The sequence below is a fragment of the Budorcas taxicolor genome, chromosome 25, assembly GCF_023091745.1.
Source record: "Budorcas taxicolor isolate Tak-1 chromosome 25, Takin1.1, whole genome shotgun sequence".
In the NCBI taxonomy this organism is placed as follows: Eukaryota; Metazoa; Chordata; class Mammalia; order Artiodactyla; family Bovidae; genus Budorcas; species Budorcas taxicolor.
In genome coordinates this window covers 51,767,885-51,794,853 of record NC_068934.1, presented here as the reverse complement: position 1 = coordinate 51,794,853, position 26,969 = coordinate 51,767,885, and the positions used below count along the sequence as shown (strand labels likewise).

General features: G+C 46.2%; 1 protein-coding gene across 2 annotated transcripts; it reads right to left on the bottom strand.

Annotated features, from left to right (window-relative positions):
• Positions 1-119: 119 nt before the first annotated feature.
• On the bottom strand, positions 120-26,954 carry SIRT3 (sirtuin 3). Of its 2 annotated transcripts, XM_052661844.1 has the most exons (7): positions 26,831-26,954; positions 20,016-20,204; positions 19,694-19,926; positions 17,088-17,188; positions 3,453-3,614; positions 2,103-2,312; positions 120-625 (listed from the first exon to the last, which is right to left on the bottom strand). In XM_052661844.1, exons 1-7 carry the CDS (start codon positions 26,911-26,913, stop codon positions 602-604), a joined length of 1,002 nt encoding a protein of 333 aa, XP_052517804.1. In that variant the 5' UTR covers positions 26,914-26,954; the 3' UTR covers positions 120-601. The 2 variants fall into 2 exon arrangements, with proteins under 2 accessions (XP_052517804.1, XP_052517805.1); XM_052661845.1 differs by lacking the exon at positions 20,016-20,204 and having other exon boundaries at positions 26,831-26,913.
• Between the last annotated feature and the right edge of the window lie 15 nt (positions 26,955-26,969).

Genomic DNA, 26,969 nt, shown 5'->3' with positions numbered 1-26,969 from the left:
GTGGATGTATTCAGGGACAAATGTTCTCGGTCCTCAGGCAGTAGAGGAGAAACACCCACACCTCGAAGTTTCCCCATTCCTGTCCCGTTTAGGTGACAAAAATGAAGGAATGCCCAGTTTGTATATTAAAATTTATTTCATGCCAGAAAAGGACAGACTAAAAATAAGCCTACTAAAGAGGCCAGGGTGCTTGAAGACTTGAGTGCATTACCCGGGACCCAGACCCACTCCCGGGAGGGGCTGGGGCTGCTCACCCCGGAGGACAGACGTTGACCCTGCCCTTCACATGGATCCCAACTTGGGGTTCTAGGCAGTCTGAGTTCAAAAGATTCACCGTCAGAAAAAAGCTTTTGACATTAAGAGCTTCAGCAGAGTGAAGACTTAAACAACAAAGTCAGCCCAGGCAGCGCCTTCACATCTGTGACGAGTGACCCTGAGTGCACAGGGTTTACGACCCAGGAAGACACTCCAGGGGCAGCCTCGGGTTGCGTCTTCTGGTTCGGCCTTAATTTGTAAATGTGCCCGAGCTGTTCCTCAGGCAGAAGTCTTCATCAGAAATGGGCAGTGACTCCCAAGTAACCTCTGGTGTGACAGGCATTCCTCACAGTCTGTCCCAGCCATCAAACTGGAACACAAAGAGGAAATTGGTTACTGAGAACACACTGGGTACATGTGAGGGCCTGGAATCAAAGTTTCATAAAATGGAAGCTTTTCTGTCTGCAAATGCTATTTAACCAAGTTAAGACGATGCCAAGCAGGTCTGGGCAAAACTGGGTGGCTAAAAGGGCTTTGCTTAAGTAACCAATATAGACATACTGAGGCTCACGTGCTCAAGAACACTGACTATTTGGAAAGGTGATCCAACTTTCACTTCCATTCACCCCTTAGTGTTTACTCTTGGGCAGCAACTCTTTTAAAATAAACCCCTAAAATTGTAACACACTACACAAATTTCTCTGGAACTAGAAAATGGCTCAGGTCAAATCATATAGGACTAATTCCGAAAGCCCGTAGCAGCTACTTGTGCTTATATGAAAGCAGGAAGTCAGTCCCTAGGTAAGGAAAGGCTCCTGTGTAAGCTGCCAAGTGGACATGACCAAGGCCTCTACTCCCCTGGGAGGGCGGCATCTGCTGCTGTTCCTCTGGAGATGCAAAGTGAAAGCGTCGTAGTTAGCTGGACTTGCATCAGGTGATACAGCCATGTGACAGGCATGACGGTCTTTATTTCCTCCAGTGAACTGAGAAATGACACCGCCCTGCAGCTTATCCCTAAGAGCCAAACTCTGGATTGAAGGGCAGTGATGTCCAACTCCATGCAAACAATGTAACTGCAAGTTCTCATAGCCTTAAAAAGCCTCATATTCTCACTTTGGTCCAAATTGGTAAGAAAATAGCCTATAGCCAAAGGCTGGGGGCTTTTGCCAGTGGAGATGAAAGGAAAGGGCTGACCCATGGTGCTAAAGCCCTAAGGCAGGCACAGCCAAAGGCAGGAAGGTTTCCTGAGGCGAGAACAGGAGCATTCTGGTGACACCTGGCTGTAATCGTAAACAATCCTCTTGAGAGACAGACTTCAGACGTTTAATGCTGCCCCCTGTAGAAAATAACCCCTCACATGAAGGCTATACATGCTGATTTTCGTGGGAAACTTCACTTGGAGGAGGCTTGATACCTAGAGCAATGAAGGCTGGCTTTCTACCGCCAGTAGATAAGTCAATGGCTCTCACACTGTCCTAAAAGCATCATCCCATACTGGTTCCAAGAACTTGAGAACCACGTCTTAGCCTGAAGCTGTGTGGTGCTCCTTCATTTTAGGGCACAGAGAGCTGAAGTGGGATGGCTGTGGAACCACAGCCCCGTGGGCCTGGACCCTCATCTGCCACTCGGAGCAGGCACAAGGCAGCAGTTTCTTCATGTCTAAATGGCGGGAAGAAGAATCACAGCACCTCATTAATAAGCACACAGGCGGCCCGGACAGTGCCTGGTGCAGAGTTAACAGCAATATTACCTGCTACTGTTACAGTGTTAGCCAAACAGGGCTCTGCTCAAGGTCAAGCAGACCCCGGAGCAGAAGAGACCCCTCCTGTGACTGCAGCAGGCCATACCTGTCCAGTTTCCCTCTGGATGAGGTCCTGGATGTCATCTGTCCAGCCGAGCAGCTCCACCAGCCTTTTCACACCATGGACCACGTCCCCCAGCTGGACCACGTCCCTGCCCCGAGGATTCCTAGCCAAGGACCCCACCAAGTCCCGGTTGATGAGCAGTCGGGGCACCGAGCTCCGCACGGCATCAGACAAGCTGGCAAAAGGTTCCACCTGAAAAGTTGCCCAAAGGTGAGGAGCAGGGTGCGCGCTTTCCCAGGCCCTCAGGACCTTTGTGCCACAGTCCCTGAGGCCCTGGAGGTGCAGCCTGACCAAGGCCAGACCTTGGGTACGGAGAAAACCCAGCACCGCTTCCGTTCCGCAGGAGCGCTCCCGCTGTGCGGTCTCAGCCCTTGGGTCCCCCTCCCCGAGCCTCCCTCTCGTCCACGCCCGTCTCTCCTGCCTCTCCTGGCTCCTGCAGGCCTCCCTGCTGACGTTCACCCACGCGTCTCGCCTGCCCTCCCCATCCACTCACCAGTGATGTGATGGCCCATCTATCTGTTCCTGCTCCCTGAGGGCAAGTGCCCAACCCCTCGGAGGGACCGCCACTGAGGGGCTCCTGATGCACCCGCTACAACGGGGCCTGGCAAACTCGGGGAAAACACACACAGCTCTGGGTCTCTGGCTGGTTGGAGGCCTGGGCACAGGTCTTTCTGGCTCCTCTGCCCCCGTGGTGCCTGAATCCAGTCAGGCACAGTGCCTTCAGGGTCTCATCACAGCCTTTAGAAGCTTCCCAAACGTCCGGTCCAGGTGCATCTCCCAAGCACCTCAAAACGCATGTGCAGAACTGAATTCGGCAACCCCAATCCAGACGCCTCAGCAAAGGCCCTGACCTCCCACAGGAGAGACAGACACCTCCCTCCCCAGTCCTCGAGGAGACGCCAGGCTCTAAGTCCAGCCCTCTGCCATCTCTCACAGTCCCCGAGTCTGACTAGGCTCAGCCTCCTGGATATGCGCTCAATTCATCCAGTTCCCAGATCTCTGATCTCAAGGATGACCAGATACACCCCTGGTTTCACTGCTTCTACAGAAAATCGGTCTCTGTGATAGATGCAACCTTGGAAGCCTGCTCCTGCCTGACATCGCTGCCCTCACGCGTCGTGCCCACCCGCACTCTGGACACCTTCCTTCCCCCCGTCCTCCCATGCAGACTGCCGCTCTCTTGGCCTGGACCACCACTGCTTCCTCACATGATGAATCCACTCACATTCCAAAGGCAGGGCCCCAGAGTGTCCCACCAGCCCTCACTTCCTCTGCCTTGTCTCGCTAGCCTCCTCCCCACACGTGTGTGCCCCATTAGGCCTGCTGACAAACCTCCAGGGAGGTCCCAAGGATGAGCAGCAGGTCTGCCATGGGGAAGTCAGCCAGATGCAGCAGGAACCTAGCAGGCAGCGGCTCCCCGAAGAACACGATGTCAGGCTTCGTGACGCCAGAGCAGACGGGGCAGCGGGGGACCCTGTCCACCATCACGTCAGCCTGGGTGACACAGGGAGAGTGGTCTGAAGGAGCCATACACACTTGAAAAGGCAAAACCAACTTCTTACTGAGAAAGTGTCAAACAGTCCCAACAGCTGAGACAGAAGCACAGTGACGCCCCTGTGTGTGAAGAACCCAGCTTCAGCAGTTACTGACACTCTGCCAGCTTTATTCCCTATAGCACCCAGAACCTGGGGAGGTGGCAGGATTTGAAAGCAGATCTGGGATACGACATGACACCTGACACACTGGCCACTATGCTCTGCGCCCTGCAGGAGTGCCTGTCAGAGGCGCTCAGCTGGTGAGGAAGCCCAGCTGACCCTCAAACAACACGGGGGCCGGGGCGACAGTCCTTTGCACAACGGAAATCTGCACAAAATTTAGGTTAAGCCCTCTGTACACATGGTTCGTCCATATCTGTGGTTCTGTATCTGTGATTCAATCAGCTGTGGATCATATAGTCCCAGAGTTCACAGTTATTTTCTTAAAAATCCACGTATGAGTTCAAACCACAGTTCAACCCACACAGTTCAAACCCATGTTCAAAGTCCACTGTACTAATTAAACAGTCCTCAGCAGTACTCTGTAGGCATCTGGCTTACAACAGGTGTTATTCAATGAAAACGACAGTATAAATTTGTCCCTGATTTTAGCTGAAGTGATCCTGACAGGACCTTAGCCCTGAAGACATTCAGGTCAGCTTGAACTCACTGGCTGGAGTTATGACTCTCAACACTATCCACAGACCTCCTACTTGCAGGCCAAGGTGAAGCAGATGTGAGTCATTATATCCTGCTACACTTGTTCAGATCATGAACTCCTTATTACCAAATTCAGACTGAAATTGAAGAAAGTAGGGAAAACCGCTAGACCATTCAGGTATGACCTAAATCAAGTCCTTTATGATTATACAGTGGAAGTGAGAAATAGATTTAAGGGCCTGGATCTGATAGATAGAGTGCCTGATGAATTATGGAATGAGGTTCGTGACATTGTACAGGAGACAGGGATCAAGACCATCCCCATGGAAAAGAAATGCAAAAAAGCAAAATGGCTGTCTGGGGAGGCCTTACAAATAGCTGTGAAAAGAAGAGAGGCAAAAAGCAAAGGAGAAAGGGAAAGATACAAGCATCTAAATGCAGAGTTCCAAAGAATAGCAAAAAGAGATAAGAAAGCCTTCTTCAGCGATCAATGCAAACAAATAGAGGAACAGAAGAGAATGGGAAAGACTAGAGATCTCTTCAAGAAAATTAGAGATACCAAGGGAATGTTTCATGCAAAGATGGGCTCGATAAAGGACAGAAATGATATGGACCTAACAGAAGCAGAAGATATTAAGAAGAGGTGGCAAGAATACAAAAAGGATCTTCACAACCCGGATAATCACGATGGTGTGATCACTCATCTAGAGCCAGACATCCTAGAATGTGAAGTCAAGTGGACCTTAGAAAGCATCACTACGAACAAAGCTAGTGGAGGTGATGGAATTCCAGTTGAGCTATTTCAAATCCTGAAAGATGATGCTGTGAAAGTGCTGCACTCAATATGCCAGCAAATTGGGAAAACTCAGCAGTGGCCACAGGACTGGAAAAGGTCAGTTTTCATTCCAATCCCAAAGAAAGCCAATGCCAAAGAATGCTCAAACTACCGCACAATTGCACTCATCTCACACGCTAGTAAAGTAATGCTCAAAATTCTCCAAGCCAGGCTTCAGCAATACGTGAACCGTGATCTTCCTGATGTTCAAGCTGGTTTTCAAAAAGGCAGAGGAACCAGAGATCAAATTGCCAACATCCGCTGGATCGTGGAAAAAGCAAGAGAGTTCCAGAAAAACATCTATTTCTGCTTTATTGACTATGCCAAAGCCTTTGACTGTGTGGATCACAATAAACTGTGGAAAAATCTGAAAGAGATGGGAATACCAGACCACCTAACCTGCCTCTTGAGAAATCTGTATGCAGGCCAGGAAGCAACAGTTAGAACTGGACATGGAACAACAGACTGTTTCCAAATAGGAAAAGGAGTACATCAAGGCTGTATATTGTCACCCTGCTTATTTGACTTCTATGCAGAGTACATCATGAGAAATGCTGGGCTGGAAGACGCACAAGCTGGAATCAAGATTGCCGGGAGAAATATCAATAAGCTCAGATATGCAGATGACACCAGCCTTATGGCAGAAAGGGAAGAGGAGCTAAAAAGCCTCTTGATGAAAGTGAAAGAGGAGAGTGAAAAAGTTGGCTTAAAGCTCAACATTCAGAAAACGAAGATCATGGCATCCAGTCCCATCACTCCATGGGAAGTAGATGGGGAAACAGTGGAAGCAGTGTCAGACTTTATTTTTGGGGGCTCCAAAATCACTGCAGATGGTGACTGCAGCCATGAAATTAAAAGATGCTTACTCCTTGTAAGAAGTTATGACCAACCTAGAGAGCATATTCAAAAGCAAAGACATTACTTTGCCAACAAAGGTCCGTCTAGTCAAGGCTATGGTTTTTCCTGTGGTCATGTATGGATGTGAGAGTTGGACTGTGACGAAGGCTGAGTGCCGAAGAATTGATGCTTTTGAACTGTGGTGTTGGAGAAGACTCTTGAGGGTCCCTTGGACTGCGGGGAGATCCAACCAGTCCATTCTAAAGGAAATCAGCCCTGGGATTTCTTTGGAAGGAATGATGCTAAAGCTGAAGCTCCAGGACTTTGGCCACCTCATGCGAAGAGTTGACTCATTGGAAAAGACTTTGATGCTGGGGGTGATTGGGGGCAGGAGGAGAAGGGGACGACCGAGGATGAGATGGCTGGATGGCATCACGGACTTGATGGATGTGAGTCTGAGTGAACTCCGGGAGTTGGTGATGGACAGGGAGGCCTGGCGTGCTGCGATTCATGGGGTTGCAAAGAGTCGGACACGACTGAGCGACTGAACTGAACTGAACACTTGTTCATACTTGGGCTAGACACCAGAAGAGGAAACTAAGGGAAAAGACACTTGCCTTATAAGGTAAACCTTCACTGCTAATGCAAATGTGTTTTTCAGGCTGAACCCAGTAAGGAGCAGCAGAAACAACGGACAAAAGAAACGGACTATTCAGGGACTTTAGATATTAGCAGATCCAGATGAAAACTGTATTATGCTTAAATTTTTTAAAGGACAGGTCTGAAATACTTGTTGGAGATAAAAAGCTATACAAAGTATTGCAGTGGATTTGGAAAGGAACCAGATAGGACTCGAAGTAATAAAAAGTAGAGTACTGAAAATTAAAGCTCAGAGGAGGGGCTTTATCCTCTATGGAAGAACAATGTATCAATAAACTGGAAAGTAGATCAGGCGGAAGACTCAGAATGCAGCACCCAGGGGAACAAGACAGGATGTAGAAAAGAGTGGCCAGGGCTTCTGGGCAGAGCGTGGGGCAACCTCAGAGGTGTTTAACCCAGGGTCCAAAGAAGGAACACACGGTCCACAGGCATGGGGCAGCCACGGTCCAGAGGAATCACCATGACTGAGGGCTTGGGTTTCTTAAGCAAAAATCCAAAAGATATCAAACTACAGATTCGGGAAGCTCTACAAAGGTCCATAGGGTCACAGAGGGTCAGACACGACTGAGGGACTGCACAGCAGCAGCACAGAGACAAAGCGCAACCACGTGCACGGCTCCAAAGACAGAAGCTTTAGATCATCAGAAAACAGCGAAAAGGTGACCCTACAGTTTATGCAGAAAGCAAGAGACTCGGACCAGCCGATACGATACGGAAAAAGATGATCACTGAAAGAGAAATGCGGTAAAGCAGACCTCCCTCATTAAAACGAGAAACTCCTCCTCTGTGAAAGACAACATCAAGAGGATGAGAGGAGTCACAGACTAGGAGAGAACACTTGCAGAAGACAAATCTGATAATGCAAAGAATTCTTAAAGCTCACAATAAGCAAATAGGCAACTCAGTTTAAAAATGGGCCCAAGACCTCACCAAAGAAGATACAGATGGCAAATGAGTATAAGAAACAAGTTCCACAGTATATGTTGCTGCTGCTGCTGCTGCTGCTGCTGCTGCTGCTGCTAAGTCACTTCAGTCGTGTCCAACTCTGTGCGACCCCATAGATGGCAGCCCACCAGGCTCCCCTGTCCCTGGGATTCTCCAGGCAAGAACCCTGGAGTGGGTTGCCATTTCCTTCTCCAAAGCATAAAAGTGACACGTGAAAGTGAGGTCACTCAGTCGTGTCCAGCTCTTAGAGACCCCATGGAATACAGCCCACCAGGCTCCCCCGTCCCTGGGATTCTCCAGGCAAGAGCCCTGGAGTGGGGTGCCATTTCCTTCTCCAAAGCATAAAAGTGACACGTGAAAGTGAAGTCACTCAGTCGTGTCCAACTCTTAGAGACCCCATGGAATACAGCCCACCAGGCTCCCCCGTCCCTGGGATTCTCCAGGCAAGAGCCCTGGAGTGGGTTGCCATTTCCTTCTCCAAAGCATAAAAGTGACACGTGAAAGTGAAGTCACTCAGTCGTGTCCAGCTCTTAGAGACCCCATGGAATACAGCCCACCAGGCTCCCCCATCCCTGGGATTCTCCAGGCAAGAGCCCTGGAGTGGGGTGCCACTGCCTTCTCTGTTACGTGTCACTGGGAAACTGCAAATTAAAACAACGAGATACCAGTATCCACCTACAAGAACGGCCAAAATCAACACCAAGTGTTGTTGATGCAGAGCAACAGGAATTCACATTCACTGTGGCTAGAAATGTGAAATGGGGCGGCCGCTCTGGAGACAAAGACGAGGCGCAGTCTTACCATAGGGCCAGCAGGCACACTCTCTGGTATTCACCCAGAGGAGCTGAAAGCACATCCACAGAAAACCTGCATATGGATGTTTGTAACAACTTTACTCATAATTACCAAAACCTGGAAGCAACCAAGGTGTCCTTCAGTAGGTGATAAACAGACCGTGTCACATCCAGACACTGGAATATTCAGTTCAGTCCAGTCACTCAGTCGTGTCCAACTCTGCAACCCCATGAATCACAGCACGCCAGGCCTCCCTGTCTATCACCAGCTCCCGGAGTCTACCCAAACCCATGTCCATCGAGTCCGTGATGCCATCCAGCCATCTCATCCTCTGTCATCCCCTTCTCCTTCTGCCCCCAATCCTTCCCAGCATTAGAGTCTTTTCCAATGAGTCAACTCTTCACATGAGGTGGCCAAAGTATTAGAGTTTCAGCTTCAGCATCAGTCCTTCCAATGAACACCCAAGACTGATCTCCTTTAGGATGGACTGGTTGGATCTCCTTGCAGTCCAAGGGACTCTCAAGAGTCTTCTCCAACACCACAGTTCAAAAGCATCAATTGTTGGGCACTCGGCTTTCCTCACCGTCCAACTCTAACACCCATACATGAGTACTGGAAAAACCATAGCCTTGACTAGATGGACCTTTGTTGGCAAAGTAACATCTCTGCTTTTAAATATGCTATCTAGGTTGGTCATAACTTTCCTTCCAAGGAGTAAGCATCTTTTAATTTCATGGCTGCAATCACCATCTGCAGTGATTTTGGAGCACCCAAAAATAAAGTCTGACACTGTTTCAACTGTTTCCCCATCTATTTCTCATGAAGTGATGGGACTGGATGCCATGATCTTAGTTTTCTGAATGTTGAGCTTTAAGCCAACTTTTTCAACTCTGCCTCAAAAAAAAAACCAAACAGCTTTCAGGCCATGAAAAGACACGGAGGAACCTTAAATACATAATACTAAGTGAAAGAAGTCAATGAGAAAGGCCGCTTACTGTATTATTCCAACTCTATGACATTCTAGAAAAGGCAAAATTACGATCACCAACGTACACGGAACGCTGACGCACTGACAGAGGAATGGATAAAGACGACGTGGCACAGACACCACACGGAATATCACGTGACCGTCAAGAAACAACAGTGACGCCTGAGGCAGCACAGACGCATCCAGAGACTGCCACATGAGGTCAGACACAGACAAGCACGACAGGCGTCACGCGCCCATGGGGTCTGACTGTTTATATGATACAAATGCACTCATTCACACAGCAGAAAAGACTCACATATTTCAGAAACAAACTGATGGTCACCAAAGAGGAACTGCAGTAGGGAGGACTCAATCAGGAGTTTACCATATACACACTAGTAAATATAAAATGTCCAACAGATAACCAGCAGGGACCTACTACATAGCACAGGGCACTCAATGCTCTATAAGAACCTGTATGGGAAAAGAGTCTGAGAAAGGGTCCACACGTATACACTGAACCACTCTGCTGCACACTGGAGACTAAGACAACACTGCCACACTAGTACTAAATACACTCATACACTAACACTACACACACTCATACAACACTCATACACTAATACTAACCCTAACACAGCACTGACACACTAGTACTAAATACACTCGTACACTAACACTGGATATCCTAACACACTAGTACTGAATACACTAACACACTAACACTAACACACTAACCCTAACACAACACTGACACACTAATACACTAACACTAAATACCCTAAAACACTAACACACTAGTACTAAATACACTAACACTGACACACTAATACACTAACACTAAATACCCTAAAACACTAACACACTAGTACTAAATACACTAACACAACACTAACACACTAACCCTAACCCTAACACAGCACTGACACACTAGCACTAAACACACTCATACACTAACACTAAAACTAAGACAACACTAATACACGAACACTAAATACCCTCATACCCTAATACTAACCCTAACACAACACTGACACACTAGTACTAAATACACTCGTACACTAACACTGGATATCCTAACACACTAGTACTGAATACACTAACACACTAACACTCACACACTAATACTAACCCTAACACAACACTGACACACTAATACACTAACACTAAATACCCTAAAACACTAACACACTAGTACTAAATACACTAACACAACACTAACACACTAATCCTAACCCTAACACAGCACTGACACACTAGCACTAGACACACTCATACACTAACACTAAAACTAAGACAACACTAATACACGAACACTAAATACCCTCATACCCTCATACTAACCCTAACACAACACTGACACACTAGTACTAAATACACTCGTACACTAATACTAAACACACGAATACACTAATACTAAGCACACTAACAACAACACTAATACACTAACACTAAATACCCTCATACCCTAATACTAACCCTAACACAACACTGACACACTAGTACTAAATACACTCGTACACTAATACTAAACACACGAATACACTAATACTAAGCACACTAACAACACCACTAATACACTAACACTAAATACCCTAATACTAAATATACTAACACTCTAGTACTAAATACACTCATATATTAACACTAGACACACTCATACACTAACACTAAAACTAAGACAACACTAATACACGAACACTAAATACCCTCATACCCTCATACTAACCCTAACACAACACTGACACACTAGTACTAAATACACTCGTACACTAACACTAAACACACTAATACACTAATACTAACACTAATGCAACACTGATACACTAACACTAACACGAAGACAGCACTGTAGATCAGCTATTGCTGTTCGCTGTTCAGTCACTAAGTTGTGTCCTTGGACTGCATGCACACCATGGACTGCAGCACACCAGGCTTCCCTGTCCCTCACTGTCTCCTGGAGTTTGCACAAACTCATGTTCATTGAGTCTATGATGCCATCCAACCACCTCATCCCGTCAGCCCCTTCTCCTCCTGCCCCCTATCTTTGCCAGCATCACGGTCTTTTCCAATGAGTTGGCTCTTCATGTATCAGATGGCCAAAGTATTGGAGTTGTAGCATCAGCATCCGTCCTTCCAATGAATATTTAGGGTTGATTTTGTTTAGGATTGACCGGTTTGACTATACTTCAATAAAATAATATGAATAAAGATCTGTGGTTGCTAAGGGCTTAGGGTCAGGGAGGGAATTAAGGTTGACTGATTACTGGATACAGGGTTCTCCTGTGGGTCATGAAAATACTCCAGAAGTAGACAGAGGTGGTGGCTGCACAGTACAGTGAAAACACTAAATACCAATAGAGCATGCACTGTACAATGGCTAATTTTATGTTACGTGAATTCACCTCAATTAAAAAAAGACAGGATTCTGTGCCATGTCGTTATTTTAGTTTCACCTTTATTTAAGATTTTCCACTCTACCTTACTCTACTTTAAAACAAAAAAAAAAGCCATTCTAAGATTCAAAAGACACGGTATATATGTACACACACAATGGTGTGTCACTCAGCCATCAAAAAGAATTAAATAAAGCCATCTGCAGCAACATAGATGGGCCGAGAGACTGTAACGCTAAGCAAAGGCAGAGAAAAATGAATGCCATATGATGTCACTCGTATGTGGGGCCTAGAATACACCACAGGGAAGCCAGAAGCTACTTCCAGAACACGTGCTCACAGGCTGCAGGTCTGGCGATCACACTCGGACGAACCACTGTCTAGAGGAGAGGAGACGCGGTGTTTGCCTGCCTTTAGCCCAGGCCACTGTGTGAGGTCCTCCAGCGTCCATGTGGGAACTCTCCCCAGACCGCGTGTTACAAGCCCCGGGCTTGGACCTGCCAGTCCTCCTCCACCCAGGCCCTCTCTGAGACAGCACTGAAGATCAAGCCCCGAGCCTCTGGAGTGGGAGCGCTGACTCCAAGACGCTGACTTACAGAGAACTAGCCCTAGGGCGCTTCAAACAGTGAGAACTCACACAAAGGAAACCACCCGAATTATAAGACCTGGCATCGCACAACCACCAGTAGCACCCTGTGCAGAACACCCCATCTAAACAACAAACAAAGCAAAAATACAAACCCAACCATCAGCAGACAGGATCACCACCTCACTCAGCCCTGCCCATCAGAGGAAAAACAAGCAAACAAACAAAAAGAAAACACTCAGCAGTATCTCACCCCATAGGAAGCTCACACAGACCACTGGACCAACCATGGGAGGGCAGAAACCAAAAGGAAGAAAGAATTCAACACTGAAGCCTGGGGAAGAGAGACTTCAAACACAGTAAGTTAAAAGAAAATAATGAAAAGTCAGGGAAATACTACACAGATGAAGGAACAAATCAGAAACACAAAAGTCCAAATACATGAAGAGGAAATAGGCAAACTACCTGAAAAAGAATTCAGAATAATTATAGCAAAGATGATCAAAACCCTGGAAAACAAAATGGAGAAAATGCAAGAGTCAATTTACAAAGACCTGGAAGAATTACAGAGCAAACACACAGGGACAGAGAACATGATTACTGCAGTTAGACATGCTCTGGAAGGGGTCAATAGCAGAATATCTGAAGCAGAAGGATGGATCAGTGGCTGGAAGACAAAATGGTGGAAATAACTTCTGAAGAGCAGAATAAAGTAAAAAGAATGAAAAGAACTGAGGATAGTCTTAGAGACGTCTGGGACAATTTCAAATGCACCAACGTTCCAATTATAGGCATCCCAGAAGAAGAAGAGAAAAAGAAAGGATATGAGAAAGTTTTAGAAGAGATCATAGTTGAAAATTTCCACAACATGGAAAAGGAAATAGTCAATCAAGTCCAAGAGGCACAAGGAGTCCCACAGAGGATCAACCCAAGGAGAAGCGCACCAAGACACATGCTGATCAAGCTGTCGAAGACTAAACGCAAAGAAAGAATATTAGCAGCAGCAAGGGAAAAGCAACAAGTGACATTCAAGGAAAGCCCCATGTGCTTAATAGCTGATCTTTCAGCAGAAACTCTGCAGGCCAGAAGGGAATGGCAGGATATGTTTAAAGTACTGAAAGGGGAAAATCAACAACCAAGAATACTGTACCCAGTGAGGATCTCATTCAAAATTGATGGAGAAATAAAAAGCTTTTCAAACAAGCAAAAGTTAAGCGAATTCAGTACCACCAAACCAGTTTTACAACAAATATTAAAAGGATTTATATAGTCAAGAAATATAAGAGAAGAAAAAAGATAAAAAATCAACCCCAAACAATTAAGAAAATGGCAATAGGAACATATATATCAATAATTACTTTAAATGAAAATGGATTAAATGCTCCAACCAAAAGACACAGACTGGCTGAATGGGTACAAAAATAAGACCCATACATATGCTGTCTGCAAGAAACGCACTTCAGACCTAAAGATACATACAGCCTGAAAGTGAGAGGATGGAAAGATATATTCCATGCAAATGGGAATCAAAAGAAACCTGGAGGAGCAATCCTCATATTAGACAAAATAGACCTTATAATAAAGAAGATTACAAGAGATAAGGAAGGACATCACATAATGATCAAAGGATCGACCCAGGAGGAAGACATAACAATTGTGAATATAACAAAAATAGCAGCCCAAATCCTTCTTCTGGTGATTACACATTTATAAATTCTTAGAGATAGTTCAAATCAAAAGTTTCAGGGCTATTAAAAGGGCTACCTTATATTCCTGTAGAAAAACCCATAGATCTTGTCATTCAGACAAGAAAATGCAAACATTTCATGTGAAGGTATAATAAGGTTGAGTAGGAGTTTTGATTTGATTACAGATTGGAGGGTATATTCCTAAAATTTTGTAGCTAATGTCATGGAGGGCAATTGAGCCCCTACTAAACAACTCTTGATGTCATAAAATCCTAAACAACACAGGAGCACCTCAATACAGAAGACAGGCACTGGCAGACAGAGAAGAAACTGAGAGAAGGGCCTGTAACGCCCCCCACGCCGCGGGCAGATCATCAAAGCAGAAAACTAACAAGGAAACACAAGTCTTAAAGGACACATTAGATGAGATGAGTCTCATTGACATCTTCGAGACACTCGATCCAAATGCAGAAGAATACACGTTCTTCTCACGTGCACATGGAACATTCTCCAGGACAGACCATATCTTGGGTCACAAATCTAATCTCAGTAAATTTAAGAAAACTGAAATCATATCAAGCATCTTCTCCGACCACAATGCTGTGAGACTAGATATCAATTACAAGAAAGAAACTGTAAGAAACACTTGGAGATTAAACAACACGTCTCTAAATAAGCAACACGTTACTGAAGAAATCAAAAGGGAAATCAAAAAACTTCTGGAAACAAATGACAAAGAAAACACGACAACTCAAAGCCTACGGGATGCAGCAAAAGCAGTTCTAAGAGGGAAGTTTATAGCAACACAATCTTACCTCTAAAAACAAGAAAAACACTGAAGAGATAACCTAACATCACACCTAAAACAACTCAAAAAAGAAGAACAAAAAAAAATTGGTATGGAAATAAACCATATAAATGAAAAAGAAATGAAAGGAAAAATAGTAAAAATTAATAAAACCAAAAGCTGGTTCTTTGAGAAGATAAACAAAATTGACAAAATATTAGCCAGACTCAACATGCCAGAAGATCTGGAAAACTCAGCAGTGGCCACAGGACTGGAAAAGATAAGTTTTCATTCCCATCCCAAAGAAATGCTTTGCCAAAGAATGCTCAAATTAACGTGCAATTGCGCTCATTTCACATGCCAGCAAAGTAATGCTCAAAATCCTTCAAGTTAGGCTGCAATAGATGGTAAAGTGTCTGTCTACGATGTGGGAGACCCAGGTTCGATCCCTGGGTTGGGAAGATCCCTTGGAGAAGGAAATGGCAATCCACTCCAGTACTCTTGCCTGGAAAATCCCATGGACAGAGGAGCCTGGTAGGCTACAGTCCATGGGGTTGCGAAGAGTCGGACACGACTGAGCGACTTCACGTTCACGTTCACGTTCATGTTCAAGCTGGATTTAGAAAAGGCAAAGGAACCAGAGATCAAATTGCCAACATCCACTGTATCACAGAGAAATCAAGGTAATTCCAGAAAAGCATCTACTTCTGTTTAACTGACCACTCTAAAGCCTTTGACTGTATAGATCACAACAAACTGTGGAAAATTCTTAAAGAGATGGGAATACCAGACCACCTTACTTGCCTCCTGAGAAACCTGTATGCAGGTCAAGAAGCAACAGTTTGAACCATACATGGAACAATGGACTGGTTCAAAACTGGGAAAGGAGCACATCAAGGCTGTGTGTTGTGAAAAAGCTGGCTTAAAACTCAACATTCAGAAAACCAGGATCATGGCATCTGGTCCCATCACTTCACAGCAAATAGATGGGGAAGAAAATGGAACAGTGACAGACTTCATTTTCTTGGGCTCAAAAATCACTGTGGATGGTGACTGCAGCCACGAAATTAAAAGACACTTGCTCCTTGAAAGAAAAGCTATGAAAAACCTAAACAGCGTATTAGAAAGCAGAGACATCACTTTGCCAACAAAAGTCCATATAGTCAAAGCTATGGTTTTTCCAATAGTCATGTACAGATGTGAGAGCTGGACCATAAAGAAGACTGAACTCTGAGGAATTGATGCTTTCAAACTGTGGTGCTAGACAAGACTCTTGTGCATCCCTTGGACAGCAAGGAGATCAAACCAGTCAATCCTAAAGGAAATCCACCCTGAACACTCATTGGAAGGTCTGGTGCTAAGCTGAAGCTCTAATACTTTGGCCACCTGATGCAAAGAACTGACTCATTGGAAAAGACCCTGAGGCTAGGAAAGATTGAAGGCGGGAAGAGAAGGGGCAACAGAGGATGAGATGGTTGGATGGCATCACTGACTCAAGGGACGTGAGTTTGAGCGAACTCTGGGAGACAGTGAAGGTCGGAGAACCCTGTCGTGCTGCAGTCCACGGTATCACAAAGAGCCGGACACGACATAGTAAATGAACAATAGCAATGCTCTATAGCTAACTAAAAACAGTAAGCAGAGCTATAGTTACCGACACAAGATATCCATGAAATTTTGCTCAGGGACAAAGCAATGTGAACATTAGTTATCCCATTAGTGGAAAAAACTAATTGTGTGTGGGTGTAGGTACATAGAAATGTGCATGTATGTTTATATATACACACACATATCAAATGGGCTACAGGAACTGGCAGAAGGCAGACTCACTTTTCCCTATTTTGTATTTCCTTAATATTTTTAATCTGCAAATATCCTGTGGCCCAATAAGTTTATATTCATAGATACTGGGAGTTAGGACTTGCACATTAAAAAAATATTGAAGTATAGCTGATTTACAATATTGCATTAGCCTCATGCGTATAGCAAAGTGATTTGGCTATACATATAACTGTCTGTATATTTTTTTTATTCTTTTCCCTTATAGGTTATTAAAGATACTGAATATAGTTCCCTGTGCTGTTCAGTAAATCCTTGTTGTCTGTACGGCCTTAATTTTGACAAGTAAATATTAATTTTTTTTAATTAAAGAAAATCATTTTCATAGTATCACTGTTCTGTTGTCCTTCCAACACAATGCTTATAAAGGGCCACTTCTCCAGATCACGCCCAGTGAGAAGTGCAGCGGGAAAGAACTCTCTGTGACAACTTACCCAGAAGTCCTCCCCTGGGTAGGGTCTCCGGCAGATGGTGCAGGTGGCCGAGGCAAGGGATCCATGAGCTTCAACGAGCTTTGAGGCAGGGATGCCAGATGCTGAAATTCAAACCAAAGCTAAGTGCTGCTGCCTCTGGGGTGGGCACACAAGCCCCTCAGTGTCACCTCTGGGTGTGGCAGGCCCCCAGGAGGAGCCTCAGCCCTTCCTCCGTGGAAGCCTTGCCTCTATAACCCAGACAAAACCCCGCTGATCAGAATAAGCTCAGTGATAAGGCTTTGACAAGGAGCCAACTCACAGTTAAAGCAAAGCACATGGAAAAAATCAACGACATGGCTCATAATTGTGTGTGTGTGTGTGTGTGTGTGTGTGTGTGTGTGTGTGTGAGAGTTGCTCAGTTGTGTCTGGCACTTTTTGCAGCCCTATGGACTACAGCCCACCAAGCGCCTCTGTCCACTGGATTTCCCAGGCAAGAATACTGGAGCGGGCTGCTATTCCCTTCTCCAGTGGATTGTCCCAACTCAAGGAGCAAACCCAGTCTCCTGCATGGCAGGCAGACTCTTCACCATCTGAGCCACCAGGGAAGCCCGTGAAAAGATGCTCAGCATCGCTCATGACTGAAAACATGCTCCAAGACTACAGCGGGTCACCAGCTCACAGCAGTCAGACGGCCGTCGTCGAAAAGCCTAAGGCAGTGAACACTGGAGAGGGTGTGGGGGAAAGGGAGCCCTCTGACACAGTTGGTGGGAATGGACACTGATACAGCCACTACGGAAAACAATGTGGAGATTCCTAAAAAAACTATGAATAAAACTACCATATGACCCAACAGTCCCACTACTGGGCATAAACTCTGAGAAAACTGTAACTGGAAAAGACACAAGCACCTCAGTGTTCACTGCAGCACTGTCTACAAACAGCTAGGACATGGAAGCAGCCCAGACATCCACCGACGGACAACCAGATAAAGCAGCTGTGGTACATGTCTACAGTGGGATATCAGCTCTAAAAAGGAATGTGTTCGAGTCAGTGCTAATGAGGGGGATGAACCTAGAGCCTATTATACAGAGTGAAGTAAATCAGGAAGAGAAAAACAAATATCGTGTATCAATGCATGTGCGTGGAATCCAGAAAGACAGTACTGATGAACCTATTTACAGGGCAGCAGTGGAGATGCAGACATAAAGGACAGACTTCTGCACACGGGGTGAGGAGGAGGAGAGGATGGGACAGATGGAGACAGTGGCACGGAAGCACGTCCACCACAACTGCAACCTAGACAGCCCGTGAGAATCTGCTGGATGACTCCGGGAGCTCAGCCAGGTGTCCGTGGCAACCTACAGGGGCCGGAGGTAGGGGGGAGGTTCAAGAGGGAGGAGATGCATATATACCTGTGGCTGATTCATGTTAACGTATGGAAATTTTTTTAATTAATGAATAGCAAAAGAAAAAAAAACAGCCTGTGAAAACACAGTAGAAAACCATTTGATGTAAGTCTAGATCAAATTACACCCAACACCCAGAAAAACACTTTCTATGCTACAGACACCAAGAGTAAGAAAATACTGCTAATATAAATACATTTCCAGAAACCTGTGGAAAAACAAACAAAAGGTGACTTATCGTGCAAGTGCTGTTACCACCATGAGCTTTGGAAGGCCACGGGTATGAAGACCTGGCCCTTGTGGCCATGTTCCCCACCGTCCCCACTCTACGCATGTGAAGGTCACAGCCGCACACTCCCACTTCCCACAGGCCTGCGCTGCTGCACTCCAGGAAAGAGATCATCCCCATGGGGTGTTCACTACTGCCTATGTGGTTCCAAGTTGTAGAGTCCTTCTAGCAAGTAAACATTTTCCTGGAGTTGAGACAGCTCCTCTTTTCAATTCACAAGACATCTGTAGCCTGGCTGAGCTGCTGCTGGCTTGCTGAGAGCTGCCCGTCAGCACCTGCAGAAAAGAAACGGCCCAGCAACTGCTTCTCCAGAGTGCACGGCCAGAGGTCAGCATGACCCATGAGTCACTCCGCGTGGCCATCAGCTAGGTACAGTCAAGAAATCACCACAATGAATTTGATATTAAGGAACTGTTAGTGATTTCTTTCTGTGATAATGATATCACGGCTGTGTTTTAGAAGGCTTTACCTTCTAAAGATATCCATTGCTGGATTTATAGATTAAATTTATGATGAGAGGGATTTGCTTCAAAAGAGAAGATGGGGGTAGGACATAGGTTAAACAGGACTGGCCATGATGAGATAATGAGGCCATGAGTGTTCATCACATTCCTCTCACTGTGTGCTCAAAAAATTCCATAATGAAAACCTGAAAAAGGAAAGCCATCAGATCAATAAAACCAGAAGCTCCCAATGTCAACTTTAGCTCTATCGCAAACTCACAACCTAGAAAATGGGTCTGCCAATGAGGTCCTAACAGTGATACTTAAAACACAAAGAGGACATTTTTGGTGGAGGTAATGGCAAAACTTCTTGGGTCAGAATCAGCCACAAGGATGGGAAATAAGCACTAGGCCTCAGCCCTACCCAGAAACAGGCACCTGAGCCTTCCCTGCAGGAGTGAAAAAGTGTGCAACAGGACAGAGGCTCACCTCTCTCAAGCCCGTCGATGTTCTGTGTGTAGAGCCGCAGAAGCAGCCCCTTCTCATGTAGCAACCGGAGGAAGTAGTGAGTAGCATTAGGCCTATAGTTCCCAGGGTACAGCTTCTTGGCGAAAGTGAAAAATGGCTTGGGGTCATGAAAGAAAAATGAGAGCTCAAAAATGGCCTCAGGGTAGGGGAGCTTGTACTGCTGGAGGATGCTGTAGTAGCCAACCCCTGGAGACCTGCAGAGAGAAGCGAGAGGCTCTGAGCCCTTCAAGAGACAGCAGGGAGTGGGGGGAGCTGTGGGACGAGCTCTGGGAGCGCAAGGCACCTGAAGTCTGGGATACCGCTGGGCGTGCTGATGCCGGCCCCCACCATGACCACCACCCTCTGGCAGGCTTTGGTCTTAATCAGCTCAGCGATGTCCTGCAGGAGAAACTTCTTCTGACCGTGGCCTCCACCTCCAGTGTCACTTGAGGCACCAGCAAAACAAGATACGGACCATCCTCCACCTGGAATACTGACAGAAAAGGAGAACAGCCAGGCAACCGCTGACAGCCGAGCTGACGCCGGCAAGAGCGAGCAGTGTCTGCCTTCCACCAACCCCCCCACCAAGAGTGACCACGCTGCCTTCCCGCCCCACACACGACCATCTTTCTGATCATGGATAACACAGAAACTCCGAAATCAAGATCTATTTGGGGGCAGAAATTTCAGGTTAATGGGGACTGTGCAATTCAGGAAAGTATCATTTCACAATTCCTGTTATCGAAAGCTGGCGAAGGCTCAAGCTAGAGCCAAGATAACTTGGGATGCTCTCTGCAGAGCCAAACACCCTAACATAGAAAGGATGTGATAAATACTCAGTGACATTTAAAGCAAATTAAACATCTCAGACTTTTGGCCAAATATTCAGTTCAGTTCAGTCGCTCAGTCGTGTCCGACTTTTTGTGACCCCATCAACTGCAGCACTCCAGGCTTCCCTGTCCATCACCAACTCCTGGAGCTTGCTCAGACTCATGTCTATTGAGTCGGTGATGCCAATCAACCATCTCATCCTCTGTCATCCCCTTCCCCTCCCGCCTTCAATCTTTCCCAGCATCAGGGTCTTTTCAAATGAGTCAGTTCTTCGCATCAGGTGGCCATAGTATTGGAGTTTCAGCTACAGCATCAGTCCTTCCAATGAATACTCAGGACTGATTTCCTTTAGGATTGAACTGGCTGGATCTCTTTGCAGTCCAAGGGACTCTCAAGAGTCTTCTCCAACACCACAGTTCAAAAGCATCAATTCTTTGGCACTCAGCTTTCTTTATAGTTCAACTCTCACATCCAAACATGACTACTGGAAAAACCATAGCTTTGACTAGACAGACCTTTGTTGGCAAAGTAACATCTCTGCTTTTTAATATGCTGTCTAGGTTGGTCATAACTTTTCTTCCAAGGAACAAATGTCTTTTAATTTCATGGCTGCAGTCACCATCTGCAGTGATTTTGGAGCCCCCCAAAAGATAAAGTCTCTCAGTTTCCATTGTTTCCCCATCTATTTGCTATTAAGTGATGGGACCAGATGCCATGATCTTCGTTTTCTGAATGTTGAGCTTTAAGCCAACTTTTTTCACTCTCCTCTTTCACTTTCATCAAGAGGCTCTTTATTTCTTCTTCCCTTTCTGCCATAAGGGTGGTATCATCTGCATATCTGAGATTATTGTTATTTCTCCTGGCAATCCTGATCCCACCTTGAGTTTCATCCAGCCTGACATTTCACATGATGTACTCTGCACATAAGTTAAATAAGCAGGGTGACAATATACAGCCTTGTCGTACTCCTTTCCCAATTTGGAACCAGTCTGTTGTTCCATGTCCAGTTCTAACTGTTGCTTCTTGACCTGCATACAGATTTCTCAGGAGGCAGGTAAGGCGGTCTGGTATTTCCATTTCTTTAAGAATTTTCTACAAGTTTGTTGTGATCCACACAGTCAAAGGCTTTGGCATAAAGTAGAAGTAAATGTTTTTCTGGAACTCTCTTGCTTTTTCGATGATGATCAAACCAGTTTGGTTCCTCTGCCTTCTCTAAATCCAGCTTGAACATCTGGAAGTTCACATTTCACGTACTGTTGAAGCCTGGCTTGTAGAATTTTGAGCATCCCTTTGCTAGCATGTGCGATGAGTGCAATTGTGTGGTAGTTTGAACATTCTTTGGCATTGCCTTTCTTTGGGATTGGAATGAAAACTGACCTTTTCCAGTCCTGTGGCCACTGCTGAGTTTTTCAAATTTGCTGGTATTTTGAGTGAAGCACTTTCACAGCATCATCTTTTAGGATTTGAAATGGTTCCACTGGAATTCCATCGCCTACCACTAGGTTTGTTCTTAGTGATGCTTCCTAAGGCCCACTTGACTTCACATTCCAGGATGTCTGGCTCTAGGTGAGTGATCACAGCATCGTGGTTATCTGGATCATGAAGATCTTTTTCATATAGTTCTTCTGTGTATGCTTGCCACCTCTACTTAATGTTTTCTGTTTCTGTTAGGTCCATACCATTTCTGTCCTTTACTGCACCCATCTTTGCCAAATATTAACAGGATGTTAATTAAGTAGGTTCAAGACACCATTCCAAAAAGGAACACTCATATCCTGACACTGAGGGATTCAAACTGCTGCAGAGACTCCGTCTTCTATGTTCACAACCATTCAGGAGGCTGCTCATTTTATATAGCAGCCAAACATATGATACAACCCAGGCAAGGCAGGAGCCGACTGGAGCTGAGGGTCACCCTGCAAAACTCCAGGAGTCTCAGGTCATCTGCAGAAGCCAGGAGCTGAGACTCTCACAATACTGACTGTTTGGAGTATGAGATGGTCTTCCACAAGAAAAAAGGAGCAAGACACACAATAAAGATGCCACAGGCTTGCTTCGGACAGGCATCAGGACTCAGCAAGAGGCTCCACAGCCAGGAAGCACCAGAAAGAAGACAGACACAACACAAACTGCACGACAGGAGCAGCACCTGAATGCGTCCACCTGAAGCAAGTGTACGGCCACGGGCACACAGGCAGAGCCCGGGGTGGGCCTGAAGGCTCTGGGCTCCCTGATCTGCTCTCGGGGCCTCATTCGGCATCTGCCTGAGCTACACAACTTCATCACCGGCTGGTAGCATGCTGGCAGCCTGTGCAGAGTTCAAGACGGCCGGCCCCACTGCACAGAGCGCCTGCCTCTCACCCGAAGGCTGGAAGCCACCATGCCCATCTTCCAGAACGCCCCGATGCCCCACAGCTAGGACTTCGGCCCTCGGTACAGACCCCTTCCTGACAGGAAGAGATTAAACAAACTGAGACGAAAACCCACCCCAAATGATTGATAAATCTAAAGTGAATACAAACACAAAAAGAGGAAACAGAGTATTTATTTTACTCATTTGTGATTCAGGTAAGAAATAAGCACTCTAAAAGCACATCTTCAGATACAGGTCAGGACGACCCAGAGCCTATCTCCCAGGAGCGTGGTCCGAGCTCACTGTTGGCCCATTGCCTCTGGTTTCCCTTTGCTCCTGCACAACCTGCACACTCACCTGCTTACACCCTGCTGCTGAGGTTCTCCGTGATGCCCTCGGATCCCACAGCACCAGAGCATCTTAGCACCACACGCCCCCCTACAGTGACAGTTTCAGGCCCACCACTCCCTCATGGACCTCTCCTTTCCTGGTTCTGTACTCACCCTAAACCCAGCTCCTTTTGCCCCTCAGCATGTCTAGAGTCTCCCAGAGCCAAGGCCACCTCCTTCATGAAGCCACTGCTCAGCCCAGTAAGAAGGCACCTTCGCCCTCCTCTGAAGAGTGACAGTACTGGCTCCCCTTCTTCCCGTTAGGGTGCCTGTCGCCCTCCCTCCTGAGGGCGCACTGCACAGCTGCCTCTCACAGTCCGGGGCCGAGGACAGTGCAGCTCAGGGGCTCAACGGCCACTCGGTCCACCTGCAATGCCTCTCCTGGCAGACCATCGTCTTGGCTTCCAAAGAACAGGCCTCAGAAAAGTATGTAACGAGAAAGAGGAACTGGCAAGGGAAGGCAGGGCTGAAGGCACCAAAGGGGGAGTCAGAGCCCTAGTCACCACTGCTTCATTAAGTCACTCAAGCACCCTGAGCCTTGGCTGCCGAAGCCAAAAGCAACAGAGCCAGAGATGATTCCAACAGTCTTTTGAAAAAATCCACAGCTGTAAATCTCCCAGCAGAAAGTACAGGAAACACAGCAGGGAAACAATGCTTTCCCACTCCTCCCCATGCTCTTCCAGAGATGCCCACAGATTCTGAAGAAAGTTCTCCTCCACCCAAGTCTTCCATAAAAGCACCAGACAAGGCAGCTCTCCTGAGTGCACATCAGTGAAATCTCCAATGGGATTTTCCATTTGGTTTCTGAAAACCATAGTTAGGACGGAAAAAGATGGCTCTGGCTACAACCACAGCTATTGAATGTCCACTTCACATAGCGTCAAGAACATCTGTTCCCCTAAGGTCCTCAGCCAAACATTTCTGTGCTCCTTCTAAATGAAAATTATGGGAAATACAAAAGGAATGAGAGGAAAGTTGTGATATTGTGATTTAGAATTTTTTGTTGTTGTTGACAAAGTAGAGAATTATATATATATTCAGTTCAGTCGCTCAGTCCTGTCTGACTCTTTGCAACCCCATGGACTGCAGCACGCCAGGCTTCCCTGTTCATCACCAACTCCCAGGGCTTGCTCAAACTCATGTCCATCAAGTCAGCGACGCCATCCAACCATCTCATCCTCTGTCTACCCTTTCTACTCCTGCCTTCAATATTTCCCAGCATCAGTCTTTTCCAGTGAGTCAGTTCTTCACATCAGGTAGCCAAAGTATTGGAGTTTCAGCTTCAGCATCAGTCCTTCCAATGACTATTCAGGACTGACTTCCTTCAGGATTGACTTTGGATCTCTTTGCAGTCCGAGGGATGCTCAAGAATCTTCTCCAAAACAGTTCAAAAGCATCAGTTCTTCGGCGCTCAGCTTTCTTTATAGTCCAACTCTCACATCCATATACGACTACTGGAAAAAACATAGCTTTGACTATATCTAACAATATATACTTTCGGTCTTAGTCCCAGAACCCTTAGAATTTCCTAAGAGCAATGGGAACACCTTTTGTTACAGTATTTGGTCTTTCGGCCTCAGGCCCTGAAATCCCTTCAGAGCTATGAAGTGAAATGAGTGTCCTGTTATTCATAACAAGCCTCTTACAACTAGGCTGAGTTTATGTTAATGAGGTGATTATTGGAAATCCCCTAAGGATGGGGTATGGTTGCCAGGGAAACCAACCACAATTAGAGGGTTGGAATCTCCATGAAAACCCAAAAGCAAGTGGTTCAGAAAGCTTCCATGGGCCAGGCCCCAAACCCCACGGGGACAGAAGCTCCTGCATTTGGAGCTCTCCCAGACCTCAGTCTGGGCGTCTCTTTATCTGGCTGTTCATTCATACTTTTTAATAGCCTTTATAAGAAACTAGCAATCTACCCAGGGAACCGGTTTCTTGAACTCTGTGAGCGGCTGTAGATTAATCACATCAGAGGAAGGGTCATGGGCAGCTCCAATCTGTAGTCAGCTGGTCAGAAGCACAGTGGACCTGGATCAGTGGCTGAAGTGAGGTTAACCGCCCTTAACCTGTGGAATCTGGTGCTGTCTCCAGGATGACAGAGTCAGAATTCAGTTACATCTGACATCCGGTTGGCGTCTGTGGAAAATTGAAAAGCTGCTCGCTGGTATTGAAATAAAACCCATTGTCGAGTGCCTACTCGAGTGCAAGGTATCACTCAGGGTACTCAATGTGGACTTTTCGTTTACACAAGTGAACCGTCTGTCACTGAAAAACACATAGACAGAATTCTACCAAACATCTAGAAAATACTGAAGGTGTAGGACTTAAAGCAAATGCTACATGGAATGAGATTTACTGAGAGCAGGGGTAAGCTGAGGAGCAAGCACAGACACTGCTTGGAAAACGGAGACAAAGGGCACTTTCAATCAGGAGCCCCTAAGATACAAGCTCAAAAGGCAGAAATTCCAAACCGTAGACAGCCTATGCAAGCACACTGCTCTCCACGGGGCCGTCAGGCCTCCAGTCTGGGCCGCAAGTGGTAGCAAGGACTTACTGATTGATAAGGTCACTATTTAGCCATGCCCCAACCACACAACTGCCTGCAGATTCTGAAACTGAAATAAGCTCCATGGAGGCAACAATTTGACCCGTGCTCCATCACTGCACCTAGAACAGTCTGGTGGATGATAAGTCCAACAAAAGTTTCCTGGATGAAAGAAAGACTCCTCCTTGGTATCTCTTTATTAAACTCTTCAGTATTTTTGGTAGTTGTGTAAGAAGGCATTAAGTGAATGTACCATTATTTACTGAAATATTTGTCCATTATTGGGCATGAAGTTAGTTTCCTAACAACTGTGATTAACAACTATGGTCTTAAGATTTTTCCACTTGTACATCCGATTTCTAGACAAGGATTCAAAATGTGCAGTTACTGTGTATGAACCTCAGTAAGGGTATGAACATATGCTGGTGGGAGTATTCATTGCACAACGTTTATGTGGGGCAATAAAATGTAGACACAGGACTTCCACTACTAGAGATTTATCCAAAAGGTGGAGTACGAACAAGGTTATTCAACACAGCACTATTTCTAATAACCAAAGATTAGAAACATTTTCAACACGAGACTGGTTAAATTAAGTATGAAACGTCCAAAGAAGGGAATTCTACAGACTAGCATAAAAGACTGAGAAAGCATTTAAGTTTAGAATGGAAGTAACTCCAAAACACGTTAAGTGGGGGAAAAAAAAAAAGAGAGAGAGGTACAGAACAGAATCTAACTAAAACGGGGGCCCGGTGTCAAGAATGAACATTAAGTGTTGTTTACACACGTCCAAAATACCCTTGGGAAGAAACGAGAAACCGTTGCCATCGGGACTCCAGAACGCCCTTCAGAGCCGCCTGAGCCGCGACTTGCCATTTTCAGCTTCTCCAATTGTCCCGCTGACCACGCAGGGGGAAGCCTGACATCCCTGCTCGCCTGAGGGGGTCGGTCTCCTCCCTGGGCCCCGCCCGGCACCACAGCCGCCCCCGCCCGGAACGAACCGAGGCCAGCGGGTCCACGCCCGCGCACCTCGCAGGCCCCAGAACCTGAGGGCTGGAACAGCTGAACAAGGAAACAGCGCCATTCTCCTCCGCAGCGCGCAATGTCAGGTGCCCAGGGGTCCCGTGCGCGCCCCGCCCC

Coding starts and splice junctions, on each gene's coding strand:
- SIRT3 (XM_052661844.1), bottom strand. CDS start 26,913: ATGGCGCTGTTTCCTTGTTCAGCTGTTCCAGCCCTCAGGTTCTGGGGC. Junction 20,205..26,830: donor GCGTGGACCCGCTGGCCTCG/GTTCGTTCCGGG, acceptor CTTTTCTGTCAG/TATTCCAGGTGGAGGATGGT. Junction 2,313..3,452: donor TCCTTGGGACCTCCCTGGAG/GTTTGTCAGCAG, acceptor GCAACTTTTCAG/GTGGAACCTTTTGCCAGCTT.